Raw genomic sequence first — 19,870 nt, forward strand, 5'->3', positions numbered from 1 at the left:
AGATAACACATTGCGATGAGTTTGGCTATCTGCTATTTGTAAATAAGAATAATAAGAATAAGGGTAATAATAATAATTGTAATAATGATAAATATAAATGTGAAATGATCCTTTTATGACATGACCTGTGAGGCCAGGTTTAAAGTGGTTAAAAGCTAAATATTTTAACAAAACACACTCATATTCCTTTCTGTCCCTCGTTTGATTTGAACGGATCTTTTCCGCCATCTACTGGACGCTGCTCGTCATCGCATCGTGGAACTGCAGCTCAGCTGACTCGTCGCTATCGCGAGAGAATGAGAGATGCAGTGGAGTCCAAGCAGCAGGATTCCATTGATTCAAAACAGGAACAGAAAATGGCATTGGTGTTCGGAGGTGTTGAAGGGTGAGAGTGGTAAACTTTGCTTTGTAAACGTTAGCATTAAATTACTTCATTGTGTGAATGAGCAGGGTGTTGTGACGGGTCAGTCGAGGAGGTTATAGTCGAGGAGGTGTTGTAGCAATGTGCATCATGCTTTGTTTAATGATGAGGTGTCAGTGTCATAATAGACAAGAAACTGAAAGCTTCTTGGTCAGCTGACAAGTCTTCCTGTTACCTGTAGCCAATAAGCCAATACAATGTGCTGCACATTATACTTTAAAGTTATATTGTATATCATTACTATGTTATTACATGTGGCTCCCAGAATCACGATATAATTTAATGTATTTATATATCTTCTAAAAAGTGATTTGTATGTCTTCTTGTGTGTGTGTGTGTGTGTGTGTGTGTGTGTGTGTGTGTGTGTGTGTGTGTGTGTGTGTGTTTATTAGTTTAAATCACCTTTTTTGGAGTTATTTTTATATTAATTTAACTTTGTTTCCAACTCAGTGGAGGGACCCACTCCATAGCAACGCTGTTGTCAGAAGATGGGAAGATCCTGGCTGAGACGGAGGGACCCTCTACCAACCACTGGGTGGGTGAACTGGAGGGGAAGAGAGAGAGAGGGATGGAATACTTATGGGAAAGGATTGATGGAATATCAGTTTATTAACACATTTCTTTAATGCCAAGCAGAGTGTGAGGTGTTCAGAATTTGTCATTGGCTGGATAATAAAGAAACTCTCTTCCCTATTTGTGTGTGTGTGTGTGTGTGTGTGTGTGTGTGTGTGTGTGTGTGTGTGTGTGTGTGTGTGTGTGTGTGTGTGTGTGTGTGTGTGTGTGTGTGTGTGTGTGTCTCTCACTGTGTTTGTTCGTTCCAGTTGGTGGGGGTGGATAAGTGTATCAGTACCATTAATGACATGGTCCAGAGAGCTAAGAAGGAGGCAGGTCTGGATTCAAACACACCACTACACTCACTGGTAAGTCAAACTGCTATATTTGTATTATGATGACTGAGAGATTGTCTTAGGCTTTGGTTGTTTTAAATACATGGTGCATTGGCAAAAAGGACTCGACCATTGAAAAACTAGAGAAGAGGTCTTCAGCCTTGCGCATTGGCTTGATTTTCTCACATAGATCTGTCTGTCAATTAATCAATGAAAAGTAACATGGAGACAGTCTCTCATATCTAGATGTTTCTTGACTATTGATGTATTATTTAAGATGCATGAGAACATGTTAAACATTTAAGACCATTGTCCAAAATAGCGATTTTAACCGCTCCTAAGTCGACTTCATGCAGGCATAATGAGGCACGCTCCAAACTGATGTTTCTCATAGGGGTTTTTTATTTTGCTCCCATGATCAACAACGTGAAAACTGTGAACACACAACAAACCATTCTTAGCACCATTGTTTATAAAACATTTCCCCAATAATGTCCTGGGTGGCAGCCACCTTTGCTGCCAACCCCCTCAAGTCCATGCATTGTCCATTAAACCAATAATAAAACAACGTAATGAAAACACATAATACAAACAAACCAAACCAATAAAACATGACAGTGAAACAAACCAATAAAACGTACCGCGTGGCCCTCTGCACATAGGTTTAGGAGTAGTTAGTCAAGATCATCTCATTCATAATGTGAGCCCCTTTCACAAAGGGAGCTCCTTCCTTCTGTGATGTCTGTCTGCTCTGGCGTTCTCAAGCCCACAGGTGCTTTTCAAAGCTACCATGATTGCTCAGCTCAGGTAATTCAATGACGCTACCTGAACGGTAGGTGGCGCCACTAGGTATCAAACCCAAACCCTGAATAATACAGTGACTCATCAATAACCACATTTAAACAAAAGAAATAAAATTGTAAGCCCATTATGGCGACAGCTACAGCGATGCCAGAGTTAATATGGGGACTTGATCTGACCTGTGTGTGTGTGTGTGTGTGTGTGTGTGTGTGTGTGTGTGTGTGTGTGTGTGTGTGTGTGTGTGTGTGTGTGTGTGTGTGTGTGTGTGTGTGTGTGTGTGTGTGTGTGTGTGTGTGTGTGTGTGTGTGTAGGGCATGTCTCTGAGTGGAGGAGAGCAGAAAGATGCCATAGAGAAACTGATCCTGGACATGAAGGAACGTTTTCCCTGCCTCAGCCGTGACTACTTCATCACCACCGATGCCATTGGTGCCATGGCAACCGCCAGCAACCACGGTAATCGACCGAATTTTTAGAGCATGGCTCTGCGGGAGTCTAGCAAGAGGAGAGGAGTGAAGAGAAGAAATGTTTTTATTGATATTTGTATTCCTATTTTATTGCTATCTTCTGCTGTTTTCTCATGTTGCTGCAATGTCACAGAGTCAAAACCCACTTTCCTCCCTTTATACTTAAACGTAATACGTAAACTGTTCAATTATATGCTCTGGCTATTAAATAAAAGGGCTAGGCCTGAGAAAGCAGCTTGCCATAAACACTTCACCTTATTTGACCTGGCTTTTATAGTTGTGTGATACTGATGACAGTGCACTCCTCTCCTCAGCTTTATGGTTTAATGGGATATTAATTTTATCTGTATGTATTATCAGTGCTCTCAACTTTTCTAACCGTGTCACTCTCTACTGTTTCTGACTGATTTTCTCGTTCTCTTTCTGTCTGTCTGTCTCTAGGAGGAATAGTCTTGATATCAGGGACAGGTTCTAACTGTAAGCTGGTTAATCCTGATGGCTCTCAGGTTGGCTGTGGGGGCTGGGGTCATATGATGGGCGACGAAGGATCAGGTAATCATGCTAGCAACATTCTAACACCAAAGCGACTACATACACGTATCATGTGTATCTTTACTGATCAGTCTTTCTTTCACTGTCTCCCTACCTCTCTCTCTCTCTCTCTCAGCATTCTGGATCTCTCATTTGGCGGTGAAGACGGTGTTTGATGCCATCGACAACATGGTGCCGCCTCCTCATGACATCACATATGTGAAGAAGGCCATGGAGGAATATTTCCAGGTGAGGGCGGGGAACAGACACATCATGTCAAGCCCCCGTAACTTATTTTGACCCCATTTATTCCTCCCAATTTAGTCATTATGCAAATTAATCCTCCCCACACTGGCACACCTGCCAGTGAGGATACCCCACTGGGAGGGCGTAGCGCCTCCATCCTGCTCAGTGGCTAGCTCCTTTCGGACCCTCTCCTTCCCTGCTATGCAGCTCCGAGATGAGGTTCCTCCCAGTCGTCAAACAGAATCTTCCGACTGGGTGGAAGATCCGCCGTTAGCGAACACTTCTTAGCTTTTGTGAACATTCTATCCAAAAAGTGAAGTTCTTGTGCCGGTCTCTCATCGTTTCACTTCTCAAGCGTGGAAGAAAATCGAAGCAACGTGTTGAAATAAAGATTTTATATCGCTCATTTTGTCAGCAGGTTCTGTGTTTTCCCTATAGACTGTAGCACTGGAGCCCGGAAGTTAGTCAATGAAAGGAGCTACTCAGTGGCGGCCTTTGATATGTTTCACCCGTTTCGGGTCTCGGCTGCCAGGGGGCCTCCCAGAGCCGGCTGTTTTTTTTATTTTTTGACAGAGAACCCATTCTCATGTGTTTCCCCCTCCCTGTCAGGTGTCAAATCTGATGGGAATGCTGACCCACCTCTACAGAGACTTCCAGAAATCTCACTTTGCTGGCTTCTGCAAGAAATTGGCCGAAGGTATGCACTACTTCCTGCATGGGTTTTTTATAGATAAGATGACTGGGGAACACAAGGACAGATTAAATGGGTGGAGGTGATTCACAGGACAAAATGGTGTGATTGGTCTGTACGTTTACTAATTAACTTCACACTCATCGTCGATGATGGGTGAAAATAGCTAGCCTACAAGCTCACAACGCTGCACGATGCAATAAGTTGTGAGCTTGTAGATCTATCTGTCTGTGGACTTTATAAATATTTAACCATTGAAAGGTATTAATGAGAGCTTAGTAACTAAATAATAACTACATTAGATCCGTTGGAACACAGGTTCTTTTTTCAATTTCTTGAAAAGAAAAGGTTTCCACCCAACAGCTTTGCATGTGCATCTTTATATACTGTGTGTGTGTGTGTGTGTGTGTGTGTGTGTGTGTGTGTGTGTGTGTGTGTGTGTGTGTGTGTGTGTGTGTGTGTGTGTGTGTGTGTGTGTGTGCACGCGTGTGCGCGCACATGCACATGCTCTCGTTGCAGGTGCAGCAGCAGGTGATGCGTTGTGCCAGTATGTGTTCACTCAAGCAGGAAGAGTCCTGGCGAAGCATGTGGAAGCAGTGTTACCAAATGCACAAGAGGTGAGCTAAACACAGAACAATACTGTTTGCACACTAGACCTTGCTCCCATAGGACTGGAACTATCAAATTATTTTTTCATAACAGTCATTCTATCGATTACCTTTTCTATTAATTGAATGTCATTTTTTGTTCAATAAATATATAATTACATTCATATTTATATCAACAAATAAACCTGAATATAATTCTAATTGATCTAATATAATCAACTAAATTGATCAGATTGATTAACCACTTAAACCCTCTTTTATACAACTTTTTACAATAATGGATAATGGATTGGGAATGATGCTAAACAACCACTGATGGTTATATCATCTCTCTCTCTGTGCCAGTCTCTACTTAGTGGAGAACAGGGTCTGCCCATCCTCTGTGTTGGTGCCGTTTGGAACAGCTGGGAACTTCTGAAGCCAGGTCAGTCCGCAGTGGTGTAAAGTAACTAAGTACATTTACTTAAGTATTATTCTTTGCGATTATTCTGTAATCAAATAATCAGGAATTTTATGTATCAAGAAATTGTTTAACGACTAAGTGTTATTTTATACTTCATCGCACAACAGTGTTTTGCAAAATAGTTAAGATAATCGCGATTAAGTCAATGGAAAATTTGAATTCACTAATACATTCAAATAAATTAAACTATTCAAGATATCTCTTAGCATTCCCAATGAAGCCAGTCGATTTGACATATGGCTTGAGTGTGTGCTGCATTAATTAACACGTTTTTAAATGATATATATTTTTTATAAAAACATGGACAAAATACTGAATGATTATGAATCAATTATTTTATTTAATGATCAATTATTGATTATTGTTCATAATCGATTAAATCGATTAGTCTGATTTCTCTCTCTCTCTCTCTCTCTCTCTCTCTCTCTCTCTCTCTCTCTCTCCAGGGTTTACGGAGTTCCTGGCCAGAGTGGCATCATCTGAGAAGTTCAGCGGTCGTTTCCGTGCCTACAGCCTCCTGACTTTGAAGCAGTCCTCTGCGCTGGGTGGGGCCTCACTCGGGGCCAAGAGCGTGGGTGCCAACGTAGCCCTGGATTACTTGGCCAATACCAACGTATTCTACCAGCACACCTTCAGTAGCAGCAAATGAAAAATTTGCCTCATGACCACCCAGTCTTAACCATTCAGATGGACCAAATAGCCTGTGATGAAAATGGGAGATTCCATATATTGGGGATAGAAACTGCTTTATATTTATATTATAATACAAATTAGGCTGCATCCTTAAATCGTAAGCTCTACATCATCAGATTTAAAAATTGGAGAAACAGTTGGAGACAACAGTGCAGAAAGATGAAAGAAAATAACCAAATTTAAGAAATTCCAACATTAACAACAACATCTGTGCATTAGTCACTTTGTCTTTTTAAGGTATGTCCTTAACGTTTGTTAATACTGATATTAAAGCTGCAATCCATTATGTTATTTTACCAAACTGTATGGTAGAGTATGTTAATGCAATTTAACAAGCACATCTGCAGTGGTTGGAAGTTTACATATAAGTCCCTACACTTCCATTGAGATGTTTAGATCTTGTAACCTGACTTGCGCCCGATGGTGGCAGTAGTGCGTAGGCTACCGCCCTACTTTACCATCTGAGATCTCTCGGGGGAGTTGTAACGCTCGTAAAGCCCCGGGCCGGACGAATCAGCGGCAGCTACGGGCGGGCTCTGAGCGGCTCTGAGCCAATAGAGTCTGATTGCAGACCACGTGGATGCAGACAGGCCAATATGAGTGGTTGGAGTTGGCACTGCCAGACTGTGATAGAGAGACGGCCACATCCAATCACCTGATAAAGAATTTGAAAAAATGGCCCGCCCCTTACATCGGGTCTGCCCGAGAGATCCCAGATGGTAAAGTAGGGCGGTAGCCTACGCACTACTGCCACCATCGGGCGCAAGTCAGGTTATAGATCTTGGTGTCAGGTTAGACTTCGATTAGTTGACAAGTAGTAGGCCTACTGCCTGACACTGATAAGCCCAATACATCCCTTGGCCAAGCAGAGATTGCCTCTTGGATTGGTGGATATCAGGTCTCACGTGGGAGACCCGGGTTCGATTTCTGGAGAGGACTTTATACAGATTGCAGCTTTAAAAAAGTGAATTCTCCTTTTGTTTTATGGATTTACTGTACAGCAGACAACATCCAGGCTAATCTGCTGAGCCTTCACAGATTGTGGCCTTCAGTAGTGTTTTTTCAGTTCACCCTTAGATGGTGCTCTTTCGACAGCCTTCCAACATACTGTAACTCAAGAGAGAAAGTCTGGCCTATTATTATGCCTACCTATGGATTGACAAAAAATCTTACTGGAAAATATCTTTATAGACTTTGTGAAATCCTTTTCTGTGAAACTTCTTCTAATGTTTACAAATCACTTTTGTAATAAAATAAAACCCATGCATAGACCAGCTTGTCATCTTGTCACATAACTGTGATAACTAGTGTGAACTAACTTTTCTTTTTGTAATACAGTATCAGCAGTAGACCCACAGGAAGCAAGAATTTAGAACAGTGGTTCTCAAAATTCTTCTTCAAAATAGCAGATCTACAAGCTCACACTTGTGTCACTGAGTTCTGAGCTGCAAGCTTGTACATCTGCAATTTTTGAATATCTTTTTGAAAAATCTTAAAAGTGTTTGAAAGAAAAAGAAAAAAAAACACAGCTCTTCTTTTCTGGGGGTCCCTGACATTAAACATTTTCAGATGGGGTCCACAGTCAAATGTATATCAATTTGGGGGAACTTGGCACAAAAGAGAAAATATTACTTTTCTGAGAGTAGGTAAGGTCGTATGGCTGGCTGGCTGGATGGATGGATGGAGCGGGATAGATAGACAGACCATTATTGATTCTAGACTCTAGAGAGTAATTCAGCAATAGGCAAGCGCTCATCTGCAAAAACTGTAGCCAACCAGAAAAAAAAGTTTTTTTTGTAGAAAATCTATTAAGAAAGTAAAATCACCTTCAGTTATAAGAAAGACAAAACAGCATGTCTCATTAGTCTCTAATCAGAAACAGCAACGTCTCATTAGGTCTCGAATCAGAAACAGCAGGTAAGAAATAAGTGTCACGTTATTAGTATTGTCTCTATTGCTTGTACATTTTAGTTTTAGGTTCATTCTAAATTTTAGATTAAATATAAAACTAAACCGTTTTTTTCCCCTCTCCTTTCTTTCAGCCCAGTTGGTGGCGGTAATGCTAAACTGGTTTACCATCCGAGCATGAAACTACAAGGAAGTTGAAGGAAGCAGAACGCGGGAGGGTTTGTTTTGTTGTCGCTGGTCATCAGGAACGCACGATGAACATGTAAATATTAACTGGGTACGTACTGTACTTTTACTTAACACATTTGTTCCATGTCGTTTGAAATTGTCGGGACGGGGAGTATTGTGTGTCTAGTTCAGTGGTACTCAAACCTTTTAATATAAAGACCCTATAGTGTGTGCCAGCGGCTACGTCATTGTAGTCCTTAGCGGCCATTTCTTGTGACAAAACACAGGTGTTTCAATTGTTTGATTGCATAGAACTAATGCTATAGTCTAATCAGAACACCTGTGTAAGGCTGTGTTTACCCAAGAAATGGCCGCTCTTAGAACTACATTTGGCACACCCTATAACTCCGAGAGTAGGCCTACAAATCAAATGTCACCATAACATAAGAGTTGAATGTAACGGGTAATTGGAATCACACTTGTGTGTGTGTGTCGTTTTGCATCATGGGTTCAGTGCTGCTGTGCTGTATACTGTGAAATTAGAAACGTCCCAAAATAAATACCTCTCCAAGAGTTATGATTTATGGCTAAATAATGCCACCCTGTGACTGTCGCGTTCATGGAATATGCTCCGCCTCCGTGTAACTTTATTGTTGTTTATCTCGTGGAAAAGTGTTTAAGTGACCAAATACACGTTTCTGCCGAAACTTTCAGTTGGATATCAATCTGCTGCACAGATAATCTTTACATCTGAGTGTTGGTTAAAATAATATTGAACCAATGGAAAGTAGTAAAAAGTGCTTGGGACAAAACCACCTAACTCCACTTGAGCTCATTTTCCCGAAAATGAACATTTTGGAGAGGTTTCGGCCCAACAGCAGAGATATGCAAATGTCAGGAATCAGGATGGATTGATTTCATAAATGTCCAAGGCTACTACATGTGCATCTTACACAATCATCTTACCATACTCCAGGTCAGACTATTGGTGACACTGCGTCCTCTATAATATGAGTAGACAAGGTTCACTCTGTGAGAGGTGTTGTGAACTAATTTTTTCTTCTAACAGACAGATCAAAGTTCCATCCCTCCAATAAGTTGATATGCTCAAAACACCTAGAATGTTTCATATTGTACACACCACCACTTGTCTCTGAATCAATGTGCTCTCCCCTCCAGCTCAAGGGAACAGGTCCATCATGTTGATAAGTACAGAGCAGAAGGCTCTCATCAGCCAGGTGTTTGAGGCCTACGTGACGGAGCATCATCGTAGTGACATACTGCAGATTGTCGCGGAAACCGATGAGACTGAGAACTTTCACCACGCAGTCGTCATTAACGCCATGACGCTGTTTGAGGCCAACATGGAGGTAATGGCAGCAGTAACGTAATTTTACATATGAGGATGAACTTGAACAAGGACGTCTCGGGAGTCAGACGGTTCAGTTCTTATCTTTCTAAATTCAGTGTGAATATACAATTTCATCTCTGAACGTCTCCGGACACAGGTTGGCGATTATTTCAATGCCTACCCCAATGAAGTCCTGGCTATATTTGATGAAGCTCTGCACAGAGCAGCAGAGGACATCGTTAAGGGGATTTCACAGGCGTGTGGGGTGAAGGTCAAACCCTCTCTTCACACCCGTATTGCAGGTTGGTGAGGTTTAAGGTTGTTCAAGTTTTTCTGTTTTTCATGCCTTATTACTCCTACTCTTAAGTCAGTAGGGCAAAGAATGGATGGTGATGTCACACAGGTCATGAACTGCATTCAACAATCTTGATTAAGTTTGTCCCTGTGTGTGTGGCATGGCCAAGATGTGATCTGTTTAAGATGTTGAACCCAATTTGTGACAGGTTTGACTACAGGTCTTTCATTGGAAATTTGGAATCCACTTTGTGGATTTTATTGTGATGTGATTGTAACAAAGGTAACAACCTGCACTGAAGGGTAGTGTTTGTTCTGTGGGAGCGTGTTGAGAATGTATTTTGATTGTGAGACTGCAATATGGTTCATCAGGAAAACTCAATTTTAATTAATTTGAGAAGCTTCTCTCATTGAGCCATTATAGCTTAGCCAAACCAAGTGTTTTTATGCTAGCTGTGCTATAATCAATTACCCTGTGTTTATTATCAAGCTGTGTGCAAATGTGGTTTTGTGTGTGCAGGCACAGATATGTTGTTGTATATGAAATGCTCTTCTACAGGTCTTCCAGTGTGTCCAGAGCTGACCAGAGACACCATTCCCAGGTCCAGGGATGCAGGACACTTCCTCTCTGTTACTGGGACTGTCATACGGACAAGTGTCGCTAAGGTAAGATCATAGATAGGATTTTGTAGTCTGTGCAGGGGCAAATTTAACACACTGATAATAGTAATAGTCGGTACAAGTCAGTTTGGTATTTCTGGGCCTTTAATATGTACATTAGTGGTCATATGCCACTAATTTGTGAAATGACTGTGCACCCCTCACAGGTCCTGGAGTATGAGAGGGATTACATGTGTGCCAAGTGTCGCACTGTGTTCACAGTGCAGGCTGACTTTGAGCAGTACTACACCTTCGTCCCTCCGTCCTCCTGTCCTAATGAGGACGGCTGTAACTCGTTCAAGTTCACCTGTCTGTCTGGAGGCTCTGAGCCCACTGCCTGCAGGGACTACCAGGAAATCAAGATACAAGAGCAGGTGAGGACGCCTTTAGATCCACCGGCAGTGGGTTGTGTGTGTATTTTCTATGCGGATCCCGAGATCCACTTAAATTCCTACTTATACTTTGCTTACTTCAATCTCAACACGCAGTCAAGTAACAGTAGAGGTTCAGAAATGTGTGCAGGGGAGTGTTAACGTCTCTATGTGGCTGTTTGTCCCTCCAGGCCCAGAGGCTCTCAGTGGGCAGCATTCCTCGCTCTATGGTTGTCATCCTGGAAGATGACCTGGTGGACAGCTGCAAATCTGGTAAAACATTCATTAATGGCAAGGTGCTTGAGATTACACTAAGTCACTAATGCGAAGATCTATAAACTCGTGATACGTGTTGTATCACGGAAAGCGGTATAAGCTCATAGATGGTCACTTTTCGGCCGCAGAGTGAAAATAGGAGGGGACCAATTACAGTCCCCTGGGGGACCCCGGTCAACTAAGTGTATATAGGGTTTAAGAGATTATGGGTTTTTCATATTTATGGAGTAACAATAATGACCACTTAATTGCATTGCACTTTTATATATTGAATATTTGAATTCTTTTAGCTTACCTGGGAGTCTTTATGATTCAAAAGCTCCTGTAGTAATAATTCAATTAATCATGTTTATTGCTGACAATTGGTGACGATTCTAAAGTTATGGTTAATAATGCCTCTAGTGGAAGGCAGCACTGTCCTGTATAGTTGTAATTGTGTGTGTGTGTGTGTGTGTGTGTGTGTCTCACCCAGGAGATGACGTAACGGTGTATGGGGTGGTATGCCAGCGCTGGAAGCCCTTCTATGACGACACACGCTGCGACGTGGAGCTGGTCCTCAACGCAAACAACCTAGAAGTCAACAACCTGCAGGCTAGCACTGCTCTCTTCATGGAGGACATTCAAAAGGACTTCAATGCCTTCTGGGACAGCTACCAACATGACCCCATCTCTGGTACCCGCTACTGACCTCTCACACTTTTGTCAGGGAGATTTGTCTCCCAAATTGCCTTAAAGGGACAAAAACAATTAGGGTGATATTTTGGCCATTATTTGAATTTTTTGACAACCTCCTTCTGCAAGACACAGTCTCACACACACGCACGCACGCACGCACGCGCGCGCGCGCATACAAGGAATACAATGAAAAACCAATGTATTTGACAGTGTCTAGATGTCAGTGAGTTTTATTTTGCACTGAAGACACAGTATGTCCTACATTTTTGAAAGGCTCAATAATTCAATGGTTATAAACGGCGGCTGTCCGACTCCAGCCAGGACTTGTCATGTTTGAACATTCAATTTGTCCACTGTTGTGAATTGAGACATTTGACTTTGCTCTCTTTTTCTATCCACCCCGTCCCCCCACAACACCTTTGCGTCGATCCCTCCCTGTCCTCTTCCCAGGCAGGAACCACATCTTGCTGAGTCTGTGTCCACAGGTGTTTGGCATGTATGTGGTGAAGCTGGCGGTGGCTCTGGTGCTGGCTGGGGGTGTGCAGAGAATAGATCCTTCTGGAACCAAAGTCAGGGGTGAGGAAGGCCTTTTTGGCACTAAAACCTGATTTATACATGCTGTGAGACGCACACCTAAAATAGCTGATCTACAAGCTCACAACACACATTGTGACTGTGAGTTTGTAGATCTACTATTTTAGATCTACAAGCTCACAACACACATTGTGACTGAGCTTGTAGATCTACTATGTTAAGTGCACAACCCTGGTGACGTGCCTCAGGCTCTGTGTCATGTTTAATATCTCGTATGTATCTATCTATCTATTAGAAATGTATATATCTTTTAATACGCTGAATGTTTTAAATATTTGTTATACAGTAGTTGAAGTGTATTGTTCATTATCAGGGTTGTGTTGTGTCCCATGTGTAGGTGAGTCTCACATGTTGCTGGTTGGGGACCCAGGAACAGGCAAGTCTCAGTTCCTGAAGTACGCTGCCAAGATTACACCTCGCTCTGTGCTCACAGCTGGAATTGGCTCTACAAATGCAGGTAATCCTTCCACAGGCTATGCTGATATGATCACTGGGTATTATTGTTATATATCCCGATTTATGTGCACACATCCAGTGCCCACTTGCAAGTTAAAACGTCCACAAGTGCTTGACTTCTTTGACATTTCCTGGTTGTTGAGGTGCATTCACTTGGGGTGCGATCATACATTTTTTAAGCGATGTGATTCAATATTTAGTCAAACCTGACCTGAACCATCAGTTTGTCAGAGAAGCTTGCAGCTTACAACTAGAACTGCACTCTGTCGAGGTGCCGACTACTTGCACCTTGTGCACAAGTAGGTCAAGCATGGCCTACTTGTGCGCCAGCAGAGCGCGCCATGAGGTGCGCTCACTACTGGCATCACCATTGGCTGGTTCCTCATTGGCTGTTAATGATGACATTGCCAGAAATGCTTAGACAAATAGAAAACTGAAAACCAAAATCATGACACTGCTGATAATTGATTGTTGATTATTTATTTCTGTAATGTTGTGTCATTTAATCCAGGTTTGACCGTGGCGGCAGTGAGGGATGGAGGGGAGTGGCATCTGGAAGCTGGGGCTCTGGTGCTGTCGGACGGTGGACTTTGCTGCATCGATGAGTTCAACAGCATCAAGGAACACGACCGCACCAGCATCCATGAAGCTATGGAGCAACAGACCATTAGTGTGGCTAAAGCTGGGTACGGCAAACACACCAAGACACCAAGTCTAGTCATTTGCTTAGATGATTTGTTAAATTATATTTACATTTATATTCATTGTATTCACCTCACTTAAATTAAGAAGAATTAATAAGAGAGAGACTTTTGAGACCTTAAAGAAATATTAATTTATAAACTGGAAGGATGCATAAATGAATGAATTCATCCTTGACATTTTTTTCTGCTGTACAGTATGGTCTTTGTGTACAATATGGTGTGTTATCTGATTATCTGTGTACAAGTATGTATAATCTCATTCTACAGTTAGTATGGTGTGTAATCTGATTGTGTGTAAAGTATGTGTAATCGCATTGTGTTCAATTAGAACAGTGTGTAATATGATGTTCTGTGCCCACTAGCATGGTGTGTAAGCTGAACACACGCAGCAGCATCCTGGCAGCCACCAACCCCAAAGGCCAGTACGACCCCAACGAGCCGGTGTCTGTGAACGTGGCCCTGGCTAGCCCGCTGCTCAGCCGCTTTGACCTGGTCCTGGTTCTCCTGGACACCAGGAACCCTGAGTGGGACCGCATCATCTCCTCCTTCATCCTGGAGGAGAAAGGTAGGACAGGTTCTTGTTTAAAGGTCTATGTTTTTGGCATGGATAGTTATATCACCACTTTTAACAGCTTGCTGTATACTTTTATTAATATTGGTTTTATTGTGATGTTACTTTTCTGTGCGGTAGTGCCTGAAAAAGAGAAAACCTCTCGCCACACTATCTTTGTCATTTAGATCTTCATCATTATGATAAAGATGAAATGACCGAAACGTTGTTGATTTCCCAATAAAAACACTTGCATTTGAAGACAGTGTGGTGAGGGGTTTTCTCTTTTTCAGTTTGTCAAACCTTTGGTCTGTTCCTCGACGAACCTTCTGTGCCTGAATTTCCTCCCAAGGACCAATAAAGGTATCTATCTACGACTGTTTCCATTCATTGAGTGCCTGATTCCTCATCTCTGCCAGGAGAGCCCAGTGATACTTCTTCCTCCACGCTGTGGCCCATGGAGAAGATGAAAGCCTATTTCTGTGTGATAAAACGGCTGCAGCCGCAGGTATCCGAGGATGCCAACGTAATCCTAACGCGCTACTACCAACTGCAGAGGCGGAGCGACAGCCGCAACGCAGCGCGCACCACCATCCGCATGCTGGAGAGCCTCAGTAGACTGGCCGAAGGTACAGTACACAGAGACAAATTAATAGACATAATTACTGCTTTACTAGATGGCACAGTAGAGGAGACATAGTAGAGAGACAGGAAACACACCGTATTTGTCTTAGACACCTTTACTTTACTAGTTTTATAAGACGTGTGTATGTATTCTGGGTTGAGCTTATAGATCATCAATTTTTGCTGTTTTAGAAAATGTTTACCTATAATGACATGACAGTTAAATCTGTCTGAGTTTTATAAATATTTAATCATTGAAAAGCATTAACAAGAGCTTGTGACTAAACAACTACATTGGAACACAGGTTATCTTTTCCATTTCCTGAAAAGTAACGGTTTTGGACAAAGTTTCCTGCTTTACAGAGACATTAAGGTGTTTCTTTTCTTTTCTGTGCAGCCCATGCCAAGCTGATGTACAGAGAGACAGTAACCATAGAGGATGCTGTGGTAGCTGTCTCTGTCATGGAGTGCTCCATGCAGGTGAGTAAAGTCAGCAGACATCCTTGAAGTATGTCTGTCCAATCATAAAGTGTGCATGTGTAGTATGTTCATATCTCCATAGCCAATCCACTAATGTACTTTTTGAAGAAGTTCTACTTCTTGAAGTTCTTCTTGCTGCCCCTCAATATTTACTGTTGAGCTGCAGTGAACCTGATTTATACTTAATTTAGCATCGTTATGTCACACCTAAAAGAGCTGATCTACAAGATCATTTTGCAACCTTATAAACTTTCTATTTTAGCTTCTTCTTTCGTGTATCATCACATTTCTTATCACTGCACCATTTAACTGTTATCTGGTATTCTTTGTTTTGTCTGCTCTTGTCCCCAGGGAGGTGCATTACTGGGAAATGTGAACGCCTTACACACCTCCTTCCCTGCTGAGCCCCGTCAACAGTATAGAACACAGTGTCAGATCGTGCTAGAAGGGCTCAACCTGCCTCACCTACTCAACAAAGACATGCGCAGACTGGCCAGGTGAGGATACGCTTTATGTACTGTACATAGAAAGTGGACATTTTCTTTTAGGATAGTTTCAGACTATAGGACTTTCGATTACTTGTGATCGATTACTTTTTCGATTCATTGAATAATCGAGGAGCTAAAATCGAATCTAATTGATTAGTGTGATGACCTACTTTATACTTAGTCATACAACTGTGTCAAAAAAATAGCACAAATAGCCAATCTACAAGCGTTGCATTGACCGTGTACAGATGATTTCGAAGTATGAATGTATGTGGGTTCTGAATGTGAGTAGGGCTGTCCCTCTACACACCAAATATTTTCGCAGAATGTGGGTTCCAGTGGTTAACTCTGCTAGTCTTGGTACTGTATATTGTGTGTTCATCTCACACTTTATTCCTGTTTTGTGTTTTAAGTACATAAATTATTATAATGTAAATACCAACATTAGGCTAATTATTTATTTGGTTTGTGTCCCCTAGCCTGAAAAGTGTTAGCCCGGGCTCTGACCATACAGAATCGCAGATCCTTCCGCCCCACAACCCAACCACTCCCGACAACAATGACGTCACACCGGACAGCAGCCTGGATTGGTTCCATTCTCTAGCAGCCGGCGAATCTGTGTCTTCCCTGAACATCACCTCCCCCACCATCACGTCAACGCAACAAAACACCAACAGACAAGCGAATTGTACAAAATCACCACCAGAAACAGCTGTGTTACCCCAAAACCACAGTAACCATACTTCAGCGCAAGGCCAGCGAGCATCGGAAATTGGTGACAACACATCGCTAGGCAGCAAATTCACGTTGAATGGAGCGCCCCGTGAAGTAGCCAGCACTGTTTCAGAAGAGCAGAGGAGACACAACGAGGCAGAGAGACAAAAGGAGAACTCTACAACATTGCAGGAAAGAAGGAAACATGATGGAAAGAGACAGAACCAAGGAAGTAAAGCTGTGCCAACAGCTGATTCAGAGGCTCCAGCCTCTGTGGTGCAGAAAGTCTCAAAGAAGCTGCAAGCTAAACGAAGGAAGGAACTGCAGCTAAGTCATCACCAGGAAGACGATGGCAAGGAAGGAGGAAGGACAGCAGGAGGAAGCAACGTCAGGAAAGATAAGAGAGATGGTTTAGAACAGGAGGATGCCCCCATAATCCCCCAGGGCAGCAGCACTCCGGCGGTGGGAAAGAAACACAACTCAAAGAACAAGAACAACATCGATCGGTGCTCTGAGGAGGACGGCGATTTTGAGAGAGAAAACAGGAGGAATGAGAAAAGGACAGAGAGTAAGATTGTGTCTACTGATGGGGTTCAGGAGAGGACGACTGGGTCAGACCTGCACGCCATGTTGTCAAGTTTCAACTTCAAACCAAGGGAGAAGATGAACCACAAGCAGCAGCAGCCAGAATCCGCTCAGCTGGACAGAATGGACGTTAACACTGACAGCTGTAGAACATCCATGGTTAATAATACAACAAGTACATCTACTATAAGTCTGGACTCGGCTGCCTCAACAAGAGAGCCACCCAGACCAGGGAAGGGTCAAACAAGGCAGCACCAAGATCTGCCAACAGGTGGCATCAGTGTAGAAATAGTTGCTGCCAAGAAAGACACTGGCACTGCTGCTAATGTAGGCAGGAAGAAAGGAGGGAAGGAGGTGGTAAGAGAAGATGGGAGTGATTCAAGAGAAGCTGTGGGAACAAAGCTCTGTGAAATCAGAAAAGGGGCGTGTTCTCTCCCCAGGAGTGATGGCACACAGCATAAACGGCAACAGCTGCTAAACAAACTCACTAGCTCTGAGACGAGACCAGATACTTCCAACATTTCGGCCCCTAAACCTAGCTCCTCCATTGATCCACTGATAACACCACCCAAACCAGACAGGAGCAAGCCCACTGTGGCCACCTCCACCTTGGCCAAGCTGTCGCGCTTCTCCTTCACGGGCCCCACAGAGCCAAAGCCTGTATCTGAAACACCATCTAGGAGACCCAGAGAAGTGCAGACTGTGTCTAACAACACCGATATCGCTGCTAGCATCTCGGGCTCTAAAGAACAGAAGACTTTCACAGCTATTAAAGACCACAGAACGTCCTTGGCACCCAAAGTAGCCACGTCCATCATAACCACAGACTGTGAGACAGGATCACAGCCAGCTCTTGGTACACAGCAGAGCGCACCAGGGTGGCAACCCAACATGGCTTCAGCTGTCCCGAAGCAACCTGCAACCTTCCAAAGTAAAGCTCTATCTCAGTACAGTGCCGTTAATGGACATGCATCACTGCAAGACGTGACGAATCACACTGATGTTGGCAGCAACACCAAATTGACAACAACCAATGTTGGCCGTGGTGACAACGGTGCTGATGTCACCGCTGGGAGCTGTGTTCCTTCTAAGAAGAGGAAGTGCTTCGAGCTGGCTCCTCCTCCATCCAGTAGTGGAGGTCTGGGATCCAAGGGCCTCTTCTCTGAACTGTCCCTGTTCAACTCTGAGGACTTCAATGATGACGATCTTGACGTTGACTGGAATGCAGAGGCTGGGAAGAGAGCCAAGGTTTAATTGTGATTGTGTGTGTGAGTGAGTGTGAGAAACCATGTATTGCAATTTATTTCTGCAGTATTCATTTGTTAAAAAAAAAAAACCATGAAGATCAAATTATTTTTGTAATGAAAGGACAAAAGACGAGAAGAAAAAGGCCTCTCTTTTCTCTAATATAAACGGTATAATATATAGTCTGTTTAAATATGTCTGTTTTTCAATAACATTTAGAAATACGGTATGTCTGTGTTTTTCTCGGGCACGTACCTTTTAGGCGAAGCCCGAACTGGCGAAGTGGGGAAATGTCCGATACCGTAGCGATCTGGCGAACGTCTTCTGGACAGGGCGTTTATCGTGCGCTTGCCCAGGCCTTACGGCCTGGGCATAAATATAACGATTGCATTCACCACGGCTTCGTAACTCGCGCGGCGCTCCGCCGGCCGCGCGGCCCTGGCCCGCTCTTCGCGGCCACTCGCGCCTGCGGCGCTCGGGGGCGAAGAGCAGGACCAAGGTCCGCTGGCCTTCGCGCCGCTTGCAGTGTCGTGGACAATCGATTCGCCAGATCGCTACGGTAGGAGACAAATCCCCACTTCGCCAGTTCGGGCTTCGCCAGAACAGGACTTTCCCTGATTTTACAGGCTTGTCAACTCTCCTGGATTTCCCAGGAGTCTCCTGGATTTTGAACCCCTCTCCTGGGAGTCTCCTGGATTGGCAAATCTCCTGGATTTCTCCTGGATTTGTCGACATTGGACTGTCAGAATCCAGGAGATTTATTTTTGGGGGGTGCGCGGAACTCCCCAACCGGGGTCTGGGGGGTCCTCTCCCCAAAACGTGTATTAATAGATATATTGTCCTGTGTTCTGTTGAATTTTGTGCATGTTTGATACATTTATCAGGCTTACTTTACTAGCATGTGTAGTGTACAATTTCAGCCTAATATGCCAAATGTAGGTTTGCTTGCATAGGCTATTATCTGTCGGCCAGCTGTGGGTCTGGCAGCCTAAAAAAGGTGTCGTGAGGTCGCACCTTATTGGGAGAGCTCTGATCAATCAGGCCTTCTGGTACTGTAGACTTCTTCCTGTGCTTCTTTGAGATGTGTGAAATTCTTACTTATCACCCTGGATAGCTTTTCAAATGAGGGTCTGTGGGCTTATAGGCTAAGTGTCAAGTTGTGGGTCCTTGGCATGAAAAGGTTTGAGAACCACTGCTGCTTCACTGTCCCACAATGATGGAGAGAGAGAATCTTTTCGCTATAGTCCACCTCCCAGCAGAAAGCCTGGTGATGCGAGGTTACCACCTCTCTGTAAGGCCATAGCTATGTTTACATTAATGTTATTCAATATACATTTTAGCACAAAATATTGGCTATCCAAGTCCAGTTTCCATTATGTTATTGCATTTTCTGTGAATTAATTATTCTACACAATCTGCATTTGCTGTGAATTAATTGTATTCTGCACAATCTACAGTTTAACCCAGTGATTCTCTGCCGTTTCCTTCTCAAGGACTCCCAATTTGATAGAAATTAGCCTAGCAGCCTATAGGCCATTATTTGATATGATTTTAATCTTTGGGACACCAATCTACATGGTCAAAAGCCAGTGTTAATTATATACACATGTTGATGGTGTGTTAGGCCTAAATATGAGTCAACAAAATAACTAGGGCTGGGATGCGATTAAAATTTGTAATCTAATTAATTACAGGCTCTGTGATTAATTAATCGCAATTAATCGCACATCGATATTTGACCTGAGAAGCATTTTTTTTCAAGTAAAACATATTTTGTTGTACAAGTGAATCAATGAGTGAGTTTAAGCGCTCTGATCGGCTACTGCTCCCTTTGCGTTTGTTGTCTCTTCTTGGTTGGTGCATCGCTATGATCGGTATGCCCGAAACTGAAGGTTCTGTATTGCAAAAACTAAGTGCGATTA

At 43.1% G+C, this 19,870-nt stretch overlaps 2 protein-coding genes across 2 annotated transcripts; both read left to right on the top strand.

The window, feature by feature from the left end:
- The first annotated feature begins 338 nt into the window (after nucleotides 1-338).
- On the top strand, nucleotides 339-6,961 carry LOC308297734 (N-acetyl-D-glucosamine kinase-like). Its single transcript, XM_080741290.1, has 10 exons — nucleotides 339-385; nucleotides 872-956; nucleotides 1,243-1,341; nucleotides 2,421-2,562; nucleotides 3,015-3,125; nucleotides 3,241-3,353; nucleotides 3,960-4,047; nucleotides 4,561-4,658; nucleotides 4,995-5,073; nucleotides 5,559-6,961. Exons 1-10 carry the CDS (start codon nucleotides 357-359, stop codon nucleotides 5,759-5,761), a joined length of 1,047 nt encoding a protein of 348 aa, XP_080597416.1. The 5' UTR covers nucleotides 339-356; the 3' UTR covers nucleotides 5,762-6,961.
- A 938-nt stretch (nucleotides 6,962-7,899) lies between these two features.
- Nucleotides 7,900-17,957, top strand: LOC308297840 (DNA helicase MCM9-like; the record flags this gene model as incomplete). The annotated part of the gene is made up of 15 exons (XM_080741407.1): nucleotides 7,900-7,990; nucleotides 9,061-9,251; nucleotides 9,390-9,534; nucleotides 10,086-10,192; nucleotides 10,354-10,560; nucleotides 10,749-10,830; nucleotides 11,306-11,506; nucleotides 11,959-12,084; nucleotides 12,440-12,559; nucleotides 13,070-13,244; nucleotides 13,625-13,827; nucleotides 14,232-14,441; nucleotides 14,834-14,916; nucleotides 15,268-15,413; nucleotides 15,884-17,957. The coding sequence occupies exons 2-15, from the start codon at nucleotides 9,081-9,083 to the stop codon at nucleotides 17,955-17,957; spliced, it is 4,050 nt and encodes a 1,349-aa protein (XP_080597533.1). The 5' UTR covers nucleotides 7,900-7,990; nucleotides 9,061-9,080.
- Between the last annotated feature and the right edge of the window lie 1,913 nt (nucleotides 17,958-19,870).

Source organism: Nannobrachium achirus (genome assembly GCF_963921795.1).
Source record: "Nannobrachium achirus genome assembly, chromosome: 14".
Taxonomy (NCBI): Eukaryota; Metazoa; Chordata; class Actinopteri; order Myctophiformes; family Myctophidae; genus Nannobrachium; species Nannobrachium achirus.